This window comes from Pelmatolapia mariae, linkage group LG3_W (genome assembly GCF_036321145.2).
Source record: "Pelmatolapia mariae isolate MD_Pm_ZW linkage group LG3_W, Pm_UMD_F_2, whole genome shotgun sequence".
NCBI lineage: Eukaryota > Metazoa > Chordata > Actinopteri > Cichliformes > Cichlidae > Pelmatolapia > Pelmatolapia mariae.
In genome coordinates, this window is record NC_086229.1 from 22,812,106 (window position 1) to 22,832,390 (window position 20,285).

Sequence of the window (20,285 nt, forward strand, 5' to 3'; positions counted from 1 at the left end):
CTTTGCAAGTATTACAAGTTGCCCTGTTGTCATCCGTTCTCGTAAAGTATAAACAAACTTTTGAGCGTTTGAGCCGCCATGTTTCCTGCCAGGTAAATGACGCTCCGCAACGTGGTGACGTCATTCGGGGTGACTGGAATCGATAAGGGAATCGTTTGCAAAAATGGCAAACGATTCCAAGGAATTGAAACAGTGGGAACCGGTTCTCAACAAGAACCGGTTTTCGATACCCATCCCTACACAGGAGGGAGCAGCAGCTACATTCATGAAATACAAATTTCCAATTTCACAGTAAATATACTCATAAATATATTTTCAGTACAGAGTACTCAGGAGCAGGCTTTTATTTTGAAACACAAACAGTGCTTATTGAAGATACGGAAGCCTGTGTATGCCAAAAAACAAAGCCTAAAAGAAAAACTCTGGATTGACTATAAAAATACTTTTATTATATATATTTATACTTGATTGAGAAGTTTGAAGCATGATTGTGTTTTTTTACTCTAATTTTAAATTTACTTTATTTGTGCCTTTATTTCATAAATGTCCTAATTTTGTAAAACACAAGGATGCAATTCACAGCGAGGTTTAATATGTGATGATAAAATTAAAATAATATATAAAAATAAAACTCTACGTTCATGTGATATTTGTGATTGCTTACAAAATAAAACCAAGTTATTATTTCCTAACTAGAAAAAAGTTTGTGCTTCTGTTCGTACGGATACACATTTTATTGTTATACATATTTAACGTGTTTCACAGTTTCATAAAATCTAGATTTTTATTTCTGCAGTTCCTCACAAAGATTCTTTACTTTCTTGTCATTAATGAACTTCCATAGATCCCTACATTATTAACTAAGAAACAAAAATATTTATATTTTCATGGTTTTACCTTCAAAATAAAAGTTTCTTTTCATACCAGCTTCAAACGTTTACGTTATTTTCCTCTGTTTTTAACTGTTTTCATGTCACAGTTTATCCATCTGAATATTTTACTGTATTAATGAAGATGTGAAGATTAATACAAGAATAAATATTTCTGATTATCTACAGTCTGAACTCTTCCTCATCTTCATCTTCTCGCCTCCTTCTTCACATTTCTTGGCTTGTTGCCCAGCAATGCGTCCATCTCGGCGATGAGGGGCGGAGTCAGCTGAGACAGCACCTGAGGGACAGAACAGGAAGTGGTTAGTGGCTACCAATCACAGGCCTCAGACTGGACCTCTGATTGGTTGTTTCCTGTCATCGCAGCATTTTTTATCTTTAACAGATGATTTTTTTATTTAAAATGTAAATTTTCTGTCATGTTTCTTTATTTTAGCTGTTGTTTATTATTCTGAGTTTATTCAGAAACTGGTAAACTTCAGTCAGCCATCTCGTCATAATAAACAAATATACATATATATATTCCAGACTGAGGCTGAATCTGCTTTAGTTCCTTCAGATGTTCCCTTGTAGCTCACGGATCTAGAAGCTCTCAGAAACATTCCAGGAGCTGAAAAGTGTACAGACTGATGTGACTCGGGGTAAAAGGTCAAAGGTTAAGGTTCAGTGCCATGTTGTTACCCTGACAGAGCCGAGGTTCTCCAGCAGCTGTTCTGTGTTGGAGACGCCGAGCAGCACCGAGCTGACGCCTTCACTGCGGAGACACCAGGCTGGGAAACACACAGAGACATCAGGGTTAATATCACACACACACACACACACACACACACACACACACACACACACACACACACACACAGTTGTGGTGCTGCAAGATTACCAATGGCCAGCTGAGCAGCCGTGCAGTTCAGCCTGTCAGCCAGCAGGTGGAGCTCTTTGATTTTGCTGAGCTGCTTCTTCCCCTCATCACTGCAGAGGCGCTCCTTCAGCCAAGCATAGCCCTGCACACACACACACACACACAAACACACACACAAGTATTGATCAGCAGGGTAACAGATGGCCTCATTGTGCTGCTCCGAGCTCAGATTGATGGTGTTTGTGCTGCTTGTACCTTCATGGCGGCTCTGGAGCTCTCAGGGACGCCCTCGTTGTATTTGCCCGTCAGTAGGCCGCAAGCTAACGGGGACCAGGTCATGGCTCCGACACCTGATGAACACATGGACCTCATGTTGGAGCACTTTTGTTAAAGGGTCTAAATTTAGAGGCGGACCTGAACAGCTGCTGTCCCCACAGACCTCAGCTGGGTCTCAGCGTCCAGTTAAAGACACAGAGCAACATTTCATCATCGCACCAGCCTGAGAGCTCATCAGTGTCAGCTACTGACAGAACAACAGACACACAACCGCTGATCACACAGCTGTACTCTGTCAAAGTGACCTGTGAGCAACAGTAAACATTACCACACAACCCACAGCTCCCAGAGCTCCCACTACAGTGTTTTATGCAGTTCAGCCCTTCTACCTGGCCAATGAGATTAAAGAGATGAGATTAAAGCAGGTTCATGGTCAATGTGTGTCCAGGACCGCAGCTAAAGAGGTGGCCAGGGGTGGTTCCGGCCCCTCTGAGTTTTGACTGTCACCCCCTCAGAAAAACGTCCTGTCATATAAATGTAACCACAGCTGAAAGTTAGAGGAAGCTGAACGAGGTAAAAGCAGCCAGACAGACGAGTCTCAAGCTGACAGCTTTCACCAGGGTGATGTTTTGAAATTGGCTGTAAAATCACTGTCATCATTTACTTGTCAGCTCATGATCTACTGAGAAAGCTCCGTAATCCTCCGTCCTGATTCTAATGAGACCAAATTTCCAAACTAAAACATCATTTTTTATATTTTTATTTAGTAAGGCCTGCGACTGAGACCAGAAACACATCAGGGACAAGTTTACATAGCCCCCTGCTGGTCATAAAGGGGAATGCATATTGAATGCACTCTAGCACTTGTGTTTCAGACCTGCACACTGCAGGTGTCTGTGGTTAAAAAATAAGGCTGTGCTCATCAGTCTGTTAGCTACACTCATCCAAACTGTGTGTTTATCTCTAACCTCTAAAATCAGCTGATGCAGAGAAACCTTCACTTTGTACCCACAGAGAATAAATATGGGAAATCACGTTCATGTGCTCATAAATAAATAGTGAATGTGAACTTTGACATTGAATGTGATGTTTCCTGATGTATTGTCCAGCAGCAGTGTAGCAGCTCTGTTATCCCCCGTAGCCCTGGTACTCCTCAGGGCTCAGCTGAATCTCAGCTGTGTCTCCATGAAGCCGTTAAAGCCGTCTCAGGATTAAGAGGCAGCCGTCTGCTGTTCACGGGGTTGATGGTTCGAGTCCAGCTCCCCCAGTCTGCTGAACCTCAGACTGCTCCTGGTTTACTTAGATGACGCAGGACGTGGTTTATAAGGCAGAGCAGAAACGTCCTGTGAGTGTGCTGTGTGCGATCATCACAGTTCTGTGTTCGGCTTTCTATAAGGAAACCTCAGCACTGCTGCCGTCATCAAAAATGTGACGGCAGTTATCTTCAGCTAAAGTTCTAAATGTAGCTGTTTTAAATTATTATTATGAGGAAAACCTGAAACCTGGTGATATTCAAACTTTTTGCTGAGCTTCTGAATTTTACATTTTCAGATTAACGGGACTCAGACACTGATGATGGGAAATGTTTTAAAGACTGAGAAACCGAGTGTGTGTGTGTGTGTGTGTGTGTGTGTGTGTGTGTGTGTGTGTGTGTACCGATCTTGTGGTAGAGTTCGGGCAGCTGCAGCTCCACTTTGTCTCTCTGGAAGTAGTGATACTCGGCCTGCTCGCACACCGGAGGGATCAGGTTAAACTGCCGTGCAATAGAGTACGCCTCCTGGTGGACACACAGGTGAGACACACTCGGGTGTTTCATTAATGCATCTGTCGTGAGATAAAAGCTCATCTCTATCTATATTTATTTATTTTAATCGACAGTCTCATGAACATAAATGTCTGAGAATGTCTAAGCTGTGTAATGAAACCAGCTCAGAGTAAAGCTGTGGAGGTCTCACAGCTGTGAGTTGTGTTACCATGATCTCCACCACGTTCCAGCGGGACGTCCCCCAGTACATGGCCATGCCCTGCTCGATGACGAAGGTCATGGCTCGAACGATCTCTGCAACAAACAGAAACCAGTGAGTCACAGCTGCACACAGACTGAGGCTCTCTGCTGCTCTGATGCCATGCAGAACAGGAATAATGATAATAATGCTTTCATGTTGATCATGTTTAGATAGAACGCACTGAGACAGTAGATAAAGTTCAATTTTAAACTTTTACATTTGTCTGCTGCAGTGAAACTCATTTCTGTGAGGACATCACAGCACTATGAGACGCTTCACGGTTCCCTCCATTTTTATTTCAGGCGTGAAGCAGGCAGCCCACAGCAGGTTTGTTTCTCTTTTTTAAAGTTTCATTAACTAAACGTGATGAACTGTAGCTTTCTGTTACTGAAAACTTTAAATACTGTTTTATTTTGTCTCCATGTGAAGCTACTTTGTTCACGTGTTTGTGCACGTGTGTTTGTGCACGTGTGTTTGTGCACGCTGACCCTCCATCGGCGCGTTCACGTCTGTTCTGTTGGCGAAAACGATATCCACATAGTCCAGCTGTAACCTGGAGAGCGAGCCACGCAGACCTGCAACACACACACACACAGATGGCCATTCTCAGCATGCCGTCATAATTCAATCAAATAATAAAAGCAGTTTTATTTCCAGCCTGAAGGACACAAAGTGCAGCTGTCACTCAGCCCTGCAGCATCTGTGAGTTTGACCCTCGCAGGCCTCCATACAGCTGACACTGAATCATTTTCTCTCCTGCAGACACTGAATCTCATGTTTCTGATCAGCGCTGCACATGAAACTGATCAGATGCTCTGTTGGTGTAAAAGCTGGAGGTGCGTGGGAAACATGGTGGGCGCCTCCTCCACCTGCACCGTCAGCAGAGACGCTGTGTGCATCTCTGACAGCTCCACGGAAACCTGCATCTGCTCTTTCTGTTGTTTCTGCTGTTGTTTTTGTGGCGTGATGACTGTTTTTGGTGTGAGCTGACGGCAGGAATTATCTCAGACGACCTCGTGAAGGACACTCGGAGGACTCGGAGGGTTTGAGTGACGCTCAGCAGCAGCGCAGCGAAGGCTCAACGTCCTGGATTACTGCTACTTTATCTAGACTTTAAAGATCAGCACAGGCAGATTCTGCTGCTGGCACATCTGTGAGAAGTGATTCAAACACAGCCAGTGTAGTCCAACATGAAGAACCGGACCCTTTGAAGGTCCAGCATTTTGTCTTTGGGGTCTGACACTGTAACGTTTAACCAATCAGGAGGTCTGTGCCATCAAAGAAAACTCAAAGTGCTGCAGAAAGCAGACGCATCAATCAGCTGTGGTGTTACATCATCACCAACATGCCAGCTAAGCAGCATTCTGTAACAATGTTTGTGCGCTCAAAAATCCTCAAAGTGCTGCAGAAAAGAGACGCGCTGCACTTTCTGCTCAAACAGGAACGATTGCGATGAAGCTGCTGTGTTCAGCTGCTCCCTTACAGACAGTCGCAGCACACGTGTGACTCACTCCTGGGAACAAACCTGCAATCCTCCCACTGTGAGGTGAATGTTTAAAGCATGAAAACACGAAGCCTCTGAGTACTTCTTTCACTTCTGTCGTGTATGCCAGCTGTTTTACAGGTGTAACATTTTAACAGATGGGCCCCTGGAGAAAGCTCCACCTCCTTTCTGCAGCCACTGTAGCTCCGCCCACAAACGTACCAACTGTTGTGTGAAGGTTGAGGATGTTTGTGTCCTTCAGAAAACCTCCAGAGAACGTTAGGACTTCCTGTTTTTACAGAGCTGCTGCAAGATTAGTCTGATGCCTGGATCAGGCTTTACATCAGTGACACGAGTGTAAACGGTGCATTTACTGTCCTGCTGCTTCAGCAGATGAATAAATAACTGGAGGTTTCCACGAGGAGGCCATGAGTGTCTGTGAGCAGCTGCTGCAGAGACGTTCATCAAAGATGAGAGTTTGTCAGCATCACGGCGACTTCCTGCCACACTCTCAGGGGTAAATTTAGCACTTAGCATTTCAGAGAGTGATTTAAGTGAACTGAGCTGTTAGCAGCTTTCAGCAGGACGGATGATTGATGCTGCTCAGTGTGTGTGTGTGTATGAATGTGTGTAACTCCTAATCCTGTCTCAGTGTGACTGAGCCTCTTAAAGCCTCGACGACCTCCAGCAGCTGACAGAGGACACTGACTGACCGCTGACAGTAATTAGTCTCTGACTTTTCACCGCTCGGCCTCGCTCGGCCTCCTCACATGCGACTCTGAGCTGCAGAGTATCCGAGCAAATGTACTCGAGATTTTCAGCATGCTGTGTTTGTGTGACAGATGCTCCTCCACACCATTCAGAGCTGTGTATGAACTATGTGCAGAGGATTCTGGGTAATGTAGGAGACGTGCGCAAACGGTGTGGAGGATATTTACAATGTGTTTGAAGGGGATTTACCTTCAATGATGTGTTTCCGTGACAACCCCCGCTCCGTCTCTGCCCTGTAAACAAACAAACAGTGATGTCACGGTGATGTCACAGTGATGACCTCACAGAAGAACCCCTGAAACATTAAACACGCCACAGTCACGTGACTTTAACGACACAATGAGCGCTCTGTAATCTCATTTAGTCGACACAGGTTCTGTCCACAGTGCAGAGAGGACACAGTTACTGTAGCTAATCTCTTCTTCTCTGTTCAGCTGCTCCTTTAGGGGCACTACAGCCTCCACCTCCTCCGACCTCAGTGTCCTCTGTTACACCGACCGTCTGCATGTCCTCCATGAAGCTCATCTCACAGCAGGTCTCACCTCCATCTTTAAAACGTTAATTCTTTCACTCTTGCAGCTTCCTTCTGTCACACACCAGTGGATGGAGACGGGCTCCGAGACTTGTCTCCACCTACTCCACCTGTCGTGTCTCTCTTCTTCACCTTCTCCTTGCCCTGACCCCTGGTAGACTCCCCCTGTGCCTGCATGTTCACTCTCCACCCGTCTCCCCCTCATTCACACACATGTATTCCTTGTGTGAATACCTCAACCTCTCCAGGCTCTCCTCCACCTGCTCCCTACTCTCACCACAGGTCTCAGTGTCTCAGAGACTCCTGACAGACCTCATCTATCAGTCTGTCCTCCACCACTAGAGAAAAGAGTTCAGAGCTGATTCTTGACATAATCCCGCCCCCACCTTGACCTAAACCAATCATATGGCATGAAGTCCATCTTTCATATACAGTCTGTTGCCAGTGGTCATGAACAGTAAGCTAAATCTTTGTTTCCTGTGTCGTTGAAGTTTCAGCTGTTCCAGTTTTCAGGGTTTCCAACCGAGTCTTTGTGCTAGGGAATATTTCACTGACCTATGGTGCAGAAACACCTGTGACACACACATTCACACAGCTTCAGTCTGAGGTATCTGCAGTCAGAGCTGATCTAAGAACAGTGCAGGCACTCATGATTATAGTAATATGAAAGCATCACTCACTGTCCGCCCCAGTAGATCTTAGTGGTCACCACATAACTGGACCTCCTAGTGGAGACACACACACACACACACAAGTTATTTCAGTGGTATTGCTGTTGCACCGCCATCAGTCAGTGTGAGAGATGGAGGGAGGGGAGGAAACGATGGAGATTAAAATGAGGTGGAGGAGATGGATGGAGGGAAAATCTGCTGAGTCACACATCAACACGTCTTCAAGACAAAACACACATTATTATTCTGGGAGTTTAGTCCAACACATGCACACACTGATGACACAGGCGTCTGTGTGTGTGTGTGTGTGTGTGTGTGTGTGTGTGTGTGTGTGTGTGTGTGTGTGTGTGTGTGTGTGTGTGTGTTAATGTGAGTCATGCTGAACTTTTGTGTTTACATTAGCTGGACGCTGGTTTTTATGCTAACATGTAATAAGGTTACTGTAGCAGCTGCTGTGTGCTTCACTGTGTCAGACACAATGTTTAATAAATTAGACCAATGTTATAAAACATCATATTTTTCACTTATTTATGTTCCAGCACTAAACTGCTCTCAGTACACCTTAAAAGCATGTTTATATACAATATGGCATCATGATATAGTCAGTTATCTCACTTCTCTCATTTTTGCTGTTAAAGATACTTTAGTGTTAGAAAAATCATTAGCTAAAAAATAATGGATAGAAAGATCCATGAAATTAGTATAGACTTAAAATCTTGTTTTAAATCAATACAGTTATTTTAAAAAATGTAATAAAGCACAGAACAAAAATCTGTTGATAAAATTACAATTCAAAGTAAATATTATTAAACTAACATTTTTAATTAATTTTTAATAATTCGTATTGTAAAAAATTATGTTAATCATATTTTTTTAAATAATGAAGATAAGATAATAATGAGATAAAATGCAAAATAACATAAGTTCCATTAATTACACATTATTTCCATACCTACAAAAATCTAACAAATTGTAATAAATTTAAATACAAATTTATATCCCAGAAAAATGATGAAGTGAACACAATAAAATAAATCAAATCAAAATATTTAAGAGACACTAAAAAATGTAAAAACAGGACTAAACAGAAAATAAAGGATTAAAAAAGCATCTACATAAACACAGATTTAGTTCTTTAGGTAAAATATTAATTCACCACTTTTAAAGCCAGAATCTCTCAAGCCCAAACATGATATGAATGAAATGATTTCAGAAACTGGTCATATTTCCAGTTCACATCCTGTTTTTCTGGCTGGATCTCAGACTAACAGTGACCAGCTGATTTACCTCCATCCTTTCTTCTTCAGGATGTTTCCCAGAGTCGTCTCTGCCCTGAAACACAAACTCACACAATCAAAGATTTACATCAAGATTTCAGACAACCTTATAAATGTAAGATAGTTACATCAAATAAAGGTCTGTTGTTCGATAATTCACAAAAGATGAATTATCTTAATTATTCTTTGTGATAATTCATCTTTTGTGTATAAGCTGAATCACTCCATCAAAGAAACTCTTATGAGAGAAGAACTTGGAGGGTTTATTATAAATAGAATCAGAAGTGGAGATGCTCTTCGGAGTGTACATGTATGTTTCATGTCTCTGAGAGCTGAGACAGAGTGGGTTTTTTTGTTTTTTAACGTGCACTCTGCAGCGCCCCCCGGTGACCTCCACTGTGTCCATGCTGCCGCCCTGCAGCGGTCTATACATCCTTTCTTATGGACTAATTGAGGCTGCGGTGCAGCGAGGTGGACAGGAACCAGCTGAGATCAGACGAGCAGACAGACAGTCAGTACTGTACCTCCCCGAGGCGTAAACCTCCGCTGTGTCGAACAAATTCACTCCGCTGTCGTACGCCACCGTCATCACACTCTCTGCCATCTACACACACACACACACACACACATTAATGCAAGCACAGATCTCCAGAAGTGGTTATGTAATATGTGTTCATTCATTTAGCACACACACACACACACACGCGCGCTCACACACACACATTCCTACATTACTAACAGTGAACCGTCTGTCTGCACTGACCAAGTGAGGACCTCTTTGGAAATAAAACTGAAATCTATTTTTTAATGTAATTTCAAACTAGAATGAAACCTGACAAACAGCTTTTTGATTTTTCCTTCAAAACTTTCCAAGCAGGAACTTTGATTTCCCGTCTCCGGAGCCTCAGTCGCCTTCAGTGGAGCCAAAAATGGACATGAAAGGATGTGAAGCAGTTGTTGAAGACGTTCTTATAAAAGTACAGCTGCTTTAACTATATTATTTTTAACATTTAAACATGCTGACGTGACTCAAATATTCCCAAAAATAATCACAGACGCTTCACCATTGAATAAATTAATTGTTGCATATAATACACCTCTGACAAGGTTTCATAATAGATATATGAAGAGTACAGCTGAGCTTTAAATGGCAGAAAAAGGGTCAAACCTAGAAGAGCCATGTTAAAAGTATATACTGACTTCAAATAAATTCACTAGACATCCCTGTAGCTTGATTTTAAATGGCCCCTGCTGGTTTGCAGGTCCTCCGTTGGTGAGTGGCAGTAGCCAGGTCCACATTTGTGTAGGTAAACAAACACGCCAACACTTCATACCTCGTCAGAGATCTGAGAGCCAAATGTCACCCATGTTCCTGTGAAGACAGAAAAAAGTAACACTGACTGTGTGTGCTGGATATATGGAAATGTGCTTACAGTGCGTGTCTGCTGCAGCTCTCACCCAGTCCTAAGCAGGACACTCTCAGCCCAGATTTCCCAAGATTCCTGCAAAACAACCAAATCAGCAGGTCCAGTTATGGATCATTACACCAGCAGGAAGTCAGACTAACCCTCCTGTTACATTAACAAATACATTAATTTATTTATGCATCATTTAAAGGCACAATTACTACATCGTTCACAGACTGTAAATGCTGTTTTATAGATTTGTTTTTGAACTACATGGATCTGTTTTCCACACACATCCACATTATCGTAGTTTGTCTCCAGATTCATATTACACAGTCATGATTCAGTTTTTGCTAAATAAATGATGACAGGGTGTAATATGTCATGTGTTCATCTGAGGCTGTATTTAGGTCAGAGTGTTTTTATTATGTAAACCTTTAGAACTTAAAAAGGTTTACTTTCTTTTATACTTCACTGCACTGATCAATGCTCATGGTTCCAGTTTGATTGATGGTTTGATCAAGTTTAGTGCTTCTTTTTAATGGTTTAACAATCGATTTGTTCTTATTGCTGCTGCTGTTGTTCTTCATTGAGTTTCACATCCTGTGGACTCAAATTCCACTTTCTTGGACTTCAGTTTGTTGCAGCAGTTCTTGTTCTGCTCTGCAGCCTCAAAGAGCTCAGCACAGAGACACTTGAACCAGAAATCCACCTTAGCAGGAACAAAGACTTCTATCATCACCGGTAAGACAGCGGAGCTGGGATGACCACAGGGTGAGTCTCCGAGGATCACCACAGCAGCGACCTCATGGGCCTGCTGGCAGGGGAACATGAGATGGCTGGTGATTGCTTGTTAATATTCAAAATAAGTTCATGGAGACTCCTCAGTATTAATTTTTTTTAAATCAGTCCATTTTACAAGCACTCTTTAAAAGACCGTAACTCAGTAAGCATTTGTGCCAGAGAGATTTAAGTGGTTTCAGCAAGAAGAGAAGACGAGCTTTACGGGTATATTTGATGTAGAGCATGAAGCCTTCTGAAGGTACTGCCATCAGAGTACAGGCAGAAAAATCAGCTCTGCCTACAGTTTACTGTGTGCGCTTCACTTTACCGTAACTCCTCATAACCACTTTGGGCAAGAATAAGTTGAGCTTCCCGTCAGAAATGGAGTCTGGAAAGTCCCATCAACTCACATTTCCAACTAAGAAAGCCAGAACAGCTCCAAGTTAACAACTCAAGATGGCGGCACTAAAGGTCAACAGCACCAAAACTTTAAGGTGTACTTCTACCGTTACATACCTGTGACTCAGTAAATTAGCAGCGCACTGATCGGACTCTATGAATGTTCTGCACTGATGTTTTTTAAGTGCAGAACAAATAAGTATTATTGCTGGTGATACCTAAAAAGTCCCGTGTTTCCTCGCTTTATCTGGAACACACTAACTCGGGTTTGACGTCATTCCCAAGTTCAAACATCCGTGCTCCGACGTATTTAAGTCCACCCAGTCTGTATGATCATTGAAGGGTTACATGGACTGCATCACTGTCCTGGACAGAGAAAGATGCTAGTTTCAGCTGGATACAGCTGGGAACAGTCGGGAACAGCAGGTACGGCAGCAGGTAGCTCCGCATGTTTAATTAGGCAGTTTTATGCTGGATCCAACCCTAAAAGGGATTTGTGTCTTTTGAGATCTTTCACTTGCTGAGTACATCATTAAATACCAACATTAGCTTTGTGTGGAGACGGTCAGCGTCGTGGCTTTATCGATGATTTGATCGCGTTAGTGTCTAATTGATTTGTTGCTCTTGTGAGGCTGATAAGTGAAAGTTTGAGTCATTTTACTGCAAACATAAACCACACGCAACATCAACAGCCTCCATGTGATTTCACTGGTCAACACCTTGTTCATGTGCTCAGTGGCAATAAAGCACACTGAGGTCATTCAGGGCCAGACTGAGGTCTGCAGCCAGGCTAACGAGGACTGCTGCCGCTGCAGTTAGAGAGCAACAACAGGAAGATTTAAAGTCACTGTTAGAGTCAGCAGCAGTGCATGATGGGAGCTGTGGTCATCAGTCAGGATGGTTTAAAGCTTTATGTCGAAACCAATCAACTTATCGCACAGTGTGATTACAGCAGGCCTTTAATTTAAGCAAACTCGCTGTACATTCATCAAGATGAGTGTGAGGTCAGAGGTCACAGAGCTGAGGCTGATTAACGCTGTGCAGATGGTACAGAACATACATGAAGGAGGGAGCGCAGGTTTCATGTCAGGATAAAAAATACCACAAACAGCAGCTTCAGACGGCGCTGCTAAAAATACCCCCAGCAGCAGCAGCAGCTGACCAATCAGCTGTGTTTTTACTGACGTTTACAGTTTTCACACATCAAACACAGCCAGACACAAACATTCAAACATCAGCCGGCCGCTTTAGAAACACCTCCACCTCCCCTCTGTTCAAGTCTGGCTCTGATGAAATGACCTTCAGTCTGAAAACCAGCGACACGCTTCAGTGATCGAACAGAAAGAGACTCAATTAAAGTCTGACACGTAAACTGACTCGAGTAATTCAAGTCTGCAATACTCATTCACATCCAAGACCGGGGCACTTGTGTTCAAGATCAAACAAAGGCTCACATCCAAGTGGAATAAGTACAAATCCATGACATCTACCTCTAAGTCTGAGGCAAGAAAACAACATTCACAAGCAAGTTACCAAGTCTTACACCGGGTCATTGAACAGGACCTGCTCGTGATGGCACAGAGGTTTCAACAATCGACATTCAAGTCAGAGTCGTGTCTGAAATCATCAATGATGACTCAAATATGAGTCCAAGCTGAAAACATATTCACAGCAGTGTCCAAGTTAAAGTTAACTCTAGGAACACATCTGAGCTGAAAACATCCAAATTCACATTAAGGTTCAAGTTAAATCCAGCAGTTTTTAAAAAACTGTACTTCAAGTATTTCATTGAGTTATTTTACAGGAGTAAAGCCTAAAGTTAAGGACACATCCACATCCAAGCAACAATAATTACAACCCAAGTCCTGATTAAAGTCAGCAGTTTAAAAAAAAGCAGTCTGAGACTAAATTACTGGACAGATGCTGTTTACAATGTGCACATCAGATAGATTACATTAAAGTTGGACAGATAATAATGGAAATACATATTAGAGTCCAAGTTTGTTCCACCATCTTCAAACAAGCCAGCAGGCAGTAAGAGTTTATGATGCAGTTCAAAGGCATTATTTCCAAGTCTGGGTCAAGTCTAAAATCAATTACAGTCAAGTAAAATTGTGCATGTAGTCCAAGTCCAAAACTAAAGCGTGATTTAGACTTCTGCAGGAAATCTATGCTGTAACTTGTGATGTAACTCGAAACCTCTTTTAACCCAGCGCTCCAACCTCACCAATCGTAGTCATTACAGACTGCATCGAGTCTGCGTTTAACCGCATTCTCAGGAGGTTCGCGTCAGGTGACGTGGAAGACTATGGAATGGGGCTAAAAGGAGTTTCCAGTTATGAGTTTTGTCGTTGATTTCCCGCAGACGCATAATTCAAGCTTGTTTCTAAAATAAAGTCATTTTTCATCTTAAGACAACGGGATTAAAACCAGATCCAAGCCACTGGTTTTAAAATGTAGTCTTAGCCCAAAACACGAAACCAAGCAACACTGTCATCAATATTCCTTCATAGACGGATGTCAATAACATGTTTCATTGTAATAAAGTCTTGTAAAACACACTATTTCTGTGCCTTCCTGTGAGCTCCGGTCCGAGTTCGTCAGTCTTGTGTGGCTCTGTCTGTGACAGTCCAGGTCCTCAGTAATCATGTTTAAGAAAACTGGCAAGTCAAATGTGATTGATATCATACATGTTTGATTGGGTCCAAATCATAGACATTCATGCACACGTCTGAGACATTAAGGCCGAGATTAGTGTCAGTAGAGTCCGAGTCACTTGTGCTTGAGTCAAAATCAAGTCATTGATGTACGTGAAGTCAGGATCAACAGGTAGAAAGACGTGGAGAGTCCAAGTCATCGGTTTTAGTACCCGAGACCAAGCTATCAATGCTAACATGAGAATCATAGTCAGCAATATTCATGTCAGATAACCAAAACAAACATCCAAAGTTTTATGTCCAAATGCAAATCCCTGACAAAATCATTAGATGGGACACTTTTCTGTCAGTGATGAAGTCCTGGTGTTAGAGATTTATGTCCACGTCCACTTTATTCTCGGTCAAGTACAAGCTCTGATCTTCATACCTGAGTCATAATCTGAAAGTCAGTGACAGTCATACAGACGTCTGAGGTACTCGTGAGTCTGGGCCCAGGTTGGTGTCAGCTCACTGCACGTGCTTCATGTTTATGGTGACTGATGTTAACACCTGAGTCCAGGTCGTCACAGTCCTCGATGAATTCATCAATATTTAATCAGGATCAATTCTGAACCTCGCATGAGGCTCAGTCATCAATATCTGAGAGACGAGTCGCCTACAGACGCACACTCGTATCAATATCTGGCTTCAGACCATTAATATTTAACCCGACTAATCAGTATTCAGATTGCATCCATGTCACCTGATCGGCTCTACCAAACGCATCAATCAGCAATATAGAATCAATACCAGGGAGGGGGCGGATCAATATCTCTGATCGGTTTGGTGTACTACCTCGCTGTTGTTGGACCTGACAGAACGACCCCGGGTACAAACACACACACACACACACACACACACACACACACACACACGAACACACGTGTGTGAAACATGAACCTGAGTCACGCTCTGCACCTGTCGGGTCACATGACCACCTCTTTGTGTCACTCTCACTGCCTCACCTGTACTTCATGTTGCTATAACGCCCGAGGGCCTCCTTCATGTGGGCGTGGCCTAGCAGGGTGTTCCGCTCCAAAGGCTCGGCCCTGACCTTTACCTGGCAGATGGGGGCGCTGCTGGTGTTCGCCGCCGCCCTCCGCTCCTTCAGCTGGTGCTCGCTGGCCCCTCCACCGCCCCCACCTCCTCCCATGTTACATGCTATGGACACCTGCATCCTGATTGCCGCGGTAACAAACCTTATGATTATACAAAGAGTTCTAAAGTCTTAAAGCATGATGAGGAGACCGCCGCTGCCGCCAAGGATGCCAGTCGCTATGGTTACGATGGAAAGAATTCATGAGTGGGATGTCAAGTTTGAGTCCGCCCGCTGCGTTTGAGCCAATCAGCCAATCAAAGAGATGCAAACAACTTTCCTTCAGTGTGTCCGTCTGTCGGACACCACCGTCCCACAGCAGGAGCTCCAGGAGGAGCACAAGGAGGAGGTGATGAAGAGTGTCCCAACAAAGGAGGAAGGAGAAGAAACAAAGACGAGGGAATGCGACACAGAGACGAACGCAGGAAGAAGAAGTGAGCGTCCGTCCGTCCTCTGGACTGTACCGCTGAGCGGGAGAGGGGGAGAGAGGGAGCCCCTCCCCCGCCTGTCATTATTCAGAGCTGGTTGGCTGCACACTGGGCGAGCAAGCATTCAACAAAGAAAGAGAGAGAGGGAGAGCGAGGACTGTCACTGTGCAGAGAGCACTGTGATAATTGTTACTGTCAGACAGCATCATGGGAAACATGCTGTTAATGTTAGCGAGCTGGAAGCAGCTGAAGGATCTCACCTACAGCCCCAGCACACCTGAGCCTCCTTCATCTGCATCACATTTAATGAGAAACATGCAGATTAATGCCTGCGAGAGGCAACCACGACCTGCAAAGAAAAAGAATTAAAAATGTCTCCTCATACAGCAGCTGTTAAAGCCCGGAGACCGATTACTGAACAGCAGATACAGACGCAAGCAGGAAAAAGCAAAAAGACAACCGTGAAAACAACAAAAATGAAAGAAAGAAAAAACCAATAATGAAACAATTATGACAAAAAACCCCAACAAAAACAGAAACAAGAAGGAGAAAAACATTAAAAAGGAATCAAATTGATGCAAGAAATGAAGAAAAACAACAACGACAACATGACCCCCCAACAAAAACATTTACAAGGAAAAAAAAAAGCAAAAAAATTAAAAACTCATAAAGGGTCCTAAAAAGCCAAATAATTCTAAAAAATAATAAAAACAAAAAAATTATTTAAATGCCTCAAAGACACAAACAGTTATATGAAGGGGACTTTTCCAATTACACATGACCTCAAAGGATCATAAAGCTAGCACAAGACAACCTGGGAGAAACAAAAATGCCCAAACGGGGGGAAACTACCACAAATACAAAATGTGACCATGAAAGAGAAAAAGTGGACAAATAAGAAATGTTTCAGATTTTCAATGAAATTATAAGTCCATAAAAATACTACAAACGTCATGGCTGCTTATTTGTGCTGTCACTGACAACAAAACAGTGCCACCTGTGGCCACAGGAGGAACTACAGGACAAAGATCTTGAAGCTTGGAGAACTAAAATAAAACTGAGAGAAGAAGGAAACAGATGAACCCTTCTCCTATCCCTGACTGAAAGTTGATTTTTTGACATTGTTTAACTTTCTCAGGATGTTTCCTGCACACGACGAGATGATGAAGACCCTCCCCCACTCCTCTTCCTCCATCGGACACACTCATGTGCACTCATAAATGCGCTGCAGTAGTGCATTAGATGTGAGTGCAGACTCGGCAGGACGCCCGAGGCCAAAGGTTTGGTGTCACTAATGTGGATTACAAGAGTAGCTGCACACTTAGGCGCTGCCTCCATCTCTTCCTGCTCCATCACAAACACTTCACCACAGAAACGTGGCTCCACGAACCTCCGAGCGATCAGGAAGTATCATCATCAAACCTTCATCTTTGTCTGCAGGCTCCTCTCAGCAGAGACAGGACGCCCGTCACATGCACGCTAACGTTTAATAAGGAAAGGTTTCTGCCTGCATTCTGTCTGTTCGTCTGTCTATCTGTTTGTTTGTGTTTTAATAGTCGTTTTTGCCTGAATTTATTGAGTGTTAATAGTAAACAAAGTATCTTTAGTTCTGCCATTATCACTCCTATGCAGAATTAGAATAATTAGTATTATTAGTAGTAGTAAATACATTTCAGTGTTTATTTGAAAATAGCACATTAATAGTTTTTAAAGCCGATAAATAATTTTAATACTTCTTCATTCAGAAGTCCTGTTTGAAATCTGTCCAATTTAAGTACTTACGTCAGGTTTCATGATTATTATTTTTTATTATTATCATTATTATTATTATTCACGCCATTTTTGTAAAATATTATTTTAATTTTATTGAATCTTTTTGAAAATAACACATTTCTGTTCCCATATTATTACAGGTTTAAGACACTTTTAGATATATATTTTTTTCTTTTTTAGTACAGTGTGCATCCATAGAAAATACAATTCAAAACTTGCATTGGAAAAACTGACTTGTTTTTCTTCTGTTAGAAGTTTCATTGGAAATCTATGAGCTTGATGCTAAGTGGTCTGATGACCTTCAGTTACTAATAAAAATACATTGATGGAAAAATAAAACCCATTCAGAGCTTCCATTAAAGAAGAGTGTAGTTCTGAGTGATTTGATTTCTGGCCTCTACTGTTTTATTATTATGTAAACATCTGTGTTGAGTGTAGAATTTAGCCAGTGGCACTAACTCTCCAGTGGAGACGTCCCAGTGGAAATCTGATGAAACACTGAGCTTATTTTGTTTTTTTTAATGAGGTTTACATGGACGTCTGTCACCTGTTTTCTCACTGAGGATCACTCTGTACTTGAACCCAATGCTCTAATTTTACAGAAGCTTGTCAGACACAGGCAGAACTGTGTTTGGTAATGTGACCTCGGTCTGGAGAACAAACTGGTCTGGTCGTCGACATATTGATCAGGTATTGGCTCGCGTGCTGCTGCCAGCTGCTCACATATTTACACTGTTTTAGTTTTATATATGATAACATTAGCTGAAGTCAGGGATGATGCAGCCCTCACTCTGAACACACACACACCGAGCTGATGAACGACTGGAGCAGAAAGTCTTTAATAACAGAAACGTGACTCAGCAGCTCCAAGAGCCAATCAGAGTGAGCCGAGGAGGACGGCACACACCAGTCTGACCAGTAACAGCTGCTCTCCAGTTTAACCAGTTCAGCTAAGTTCACATTAAAACCAGCTCATCACTGTGGCCCAGTAAAACCACTTCAAAATGCATTGTGGGCCAAATTATATTTGTCAGTGTCACTGTGCCCTCTGGTGGTCACTCGGTGGTGTGGCTGTGGCTCAGGTGGTAGAACAGATCAGCTACTGATCGGAAGGTTGGTGGTTCGATCCTAGGCTTCCCCAGTCTGCATGTCAAGTGTCCTTGGGCAAGATACTAACCCCAAATTGCCCTCCGATGCATTCATCGGAGTGTGAATGTGTGTGAATGTAGTTATAGTTTGCACTTGCGTTTAGAAGTGCTTGCATGAGTGGGTGTGAATGGGTGAATGAGGCATGTTGTATGCAGCGCTTTGAGTACTCCGGGAGAGTAGAAAAGCGCTATATAAGAATCAGTCCATTTACCATTACTCTGTGTTACTGCACCTGTCTTTTTATGTCACCTGTATTGCATGTCCCTCTGCTCCATGGTGATGTCACACTCCTTCAGGTAGATCTCGAGGCGTCGCCTCTCCATCAGCCTCCGGGCGGCCTCCAGAATCTGCGATGCCAGCACTGACTCTTCTTTCTCCTTCACATCCTTCTTCACTTCGGTTTTCTCTGGTTTCCCAGAATTCCCTCTGTTTACTTTGGGCTTCTTGCTGAAGCCATAGAGCTCCTCCACTGACAACTTTCCAGCTTTTCCTGCTACGGCTGCTGAGGGTCCAGCAGCTCCTGCGGCTGACGCCCGACCCGCAAACATAGCTGACACTAAAACGATAAAACAGTCCTCAAGTCAGCAACGTAACCCGGGAACCAATTAGGTGTGTGGTATTGTTTCGTTTATTGTTCCAGGCTTTGGATATATAATTTACAAGTTGGCAAAATGCTGCCCAAAATCCCGCAGTCTTACCAGTCTTCCTGCAAATCAGGGTACAGAAACTTCCAAAACAGAAAGCTAACCGTTCGAGTCTGTGATTTCTGTACTCAGGCACAAGAACATCCTATCATATCGAAGTAACTTCTTGACACATAACAATGCAGATGGGTCACACATTTGTAACAAAGGATAAGTACAGCAGCTTTCTAGTTTGAAAAATAATAAAATGAGACCTGTCTCGATGATGCTCTGCTTCGCTGTAACACAATTTACTCATCTGAGCTCAAATGTAGCAGTATAGACTTTCACGGTTTTCCCTGCTAATCCTGGCTGTTGTTTTAACACCAGCAGACAGTTTTTGTCTCCTACTCTAGGCTGTGGCTACCCCATAAATGACAGGTCACTGTCATGAGGTTACCACACGCCAACAGATGGTGCTGCGATGGTTCCTGTATTCACTTTGGGGTCCGGAGTCCCACAGGGCTCCATTCTTGGTCCTCTACAGTTTCCTTTCTACATGTTTCTCTTTCATCAGCAAACACACGATCAATTATCAGAACTGTGTAGATGATGCCAGCAGCAGCTGCCTCAGGATTACAGCATCACTTCAGATGCTGGAATTATATTAATCTGTAATAGACTCCACATTGGCTGTAGTGCATATACTCGCAAAACATGCTTACAGAACTTAGACAGATTTTTTTTAATACTCATGTCTGCCTCAAACTGTAGCTGATCTGACCCTTATGGTTAGATACACTTTCTGTTTTATAAAAGAGTTTTGTCGATCCTCGTCTACCTTTAGCGGGCAGGACAGTCAGTTTAATCCTAATTTGTGCTCTACACACAAACGTCACCTTTAATGATAAAAAATTACTTTTACAGCGTGTGCATGTCGTACCTGTTTGTCTGATTCCTGTCGCGTCCGTCCACCTTCATCTGTCTGTCTGCGTCCCTGCTGCTGCTCTCATATTAATCCTGTTGGCCTGATCCCACCAATCAGAGAGCAGATATCATGTCTGTCTGATTCAAAAAAAACAAAATACCAAACTCTGAGTACAGATGTTAAACATGGCGTCCTGCCCATGAACCTCATTTATCTAGCTCTAATCTCATACACACACA

At 43.0% G+C, this 20,285-nt stretch overlaps 1 protein-coding gene across 2 annotated transcripts; it reads right to left on the minus strand.

Moving 5' to 3' along the window:
• Positions 1-576: 576 nt before the first annotated feature.
• On the minus strand, positions 577-20,131 carry LOC134616329 (voltage-gated potassium channel subunit beta-3-like). 2 transcript variants are annotated; one of them, XM_063461131.1, is made up of 15 exons: positions 20,062-20,131; positions 18,745-19,051; positions 10,224-10,267; positions 10,100-10,137; positions 9,290-9,369; positions 8,776-8,820; positions 7,498-7,542; positions 6,475-6,518; positions 4,520-4,606; positions 3,999-4,084; positions 3,682-3,802; positions 2,005-2,099; positions 1,771-1,891; positions 1,572-1,660; positions 577-1,170 (listed from the first exon to the last, which is right to left on the minus strand). In XM_063461131.1, exons 2-15 carry the CDS (start codon positions 19,041-19,043, stop codon positions 1,078-1,080), a joined length of 1,287 nt encoding a protein of 428 aa, XP_063317201.1. In that variant the 5' UTR covers positions 19,044-19,051; positions 20,062-20,131; the 3' UTR covers positions 577-1,077. The 2 variants fall into 2 exon arrangements, with proteins under 2 accessions (XP_063317201.1, XP_063317209.1); XM_063461139.1 differs by lacking the exons at positions 18,745-19,051; positions 20,062-20,131 and adding an exon at positions 15,015-15,573.
• Positions 20,132-20,285: the final 154 nt, after the last annotated feature.

Coding starts and splice junctions, on each gene's coding strand:
- LOC134616329 (XM_063461131.1), bottom strand. CDS start 19,043: ATGTTTGCGGGTCGGGCGTCAGCCGCAGGAGCTGCTGGACCCTCAGCA. Junction 8,821..9,289: donor GAGGTTTACGCCTCGGGGAG/GTACAGTACTGA, acceptor TTTGTGTTTCAG/GGCAGAGACGACTCTGGGAA. Junction 1,661..1,770: donor GGCTGCTCAGCTGGCCATTG/GTAATCTTGCAG, acceptor TGTGTTTCCCAG/CCTGGTGTCTCCGCAGTGAA.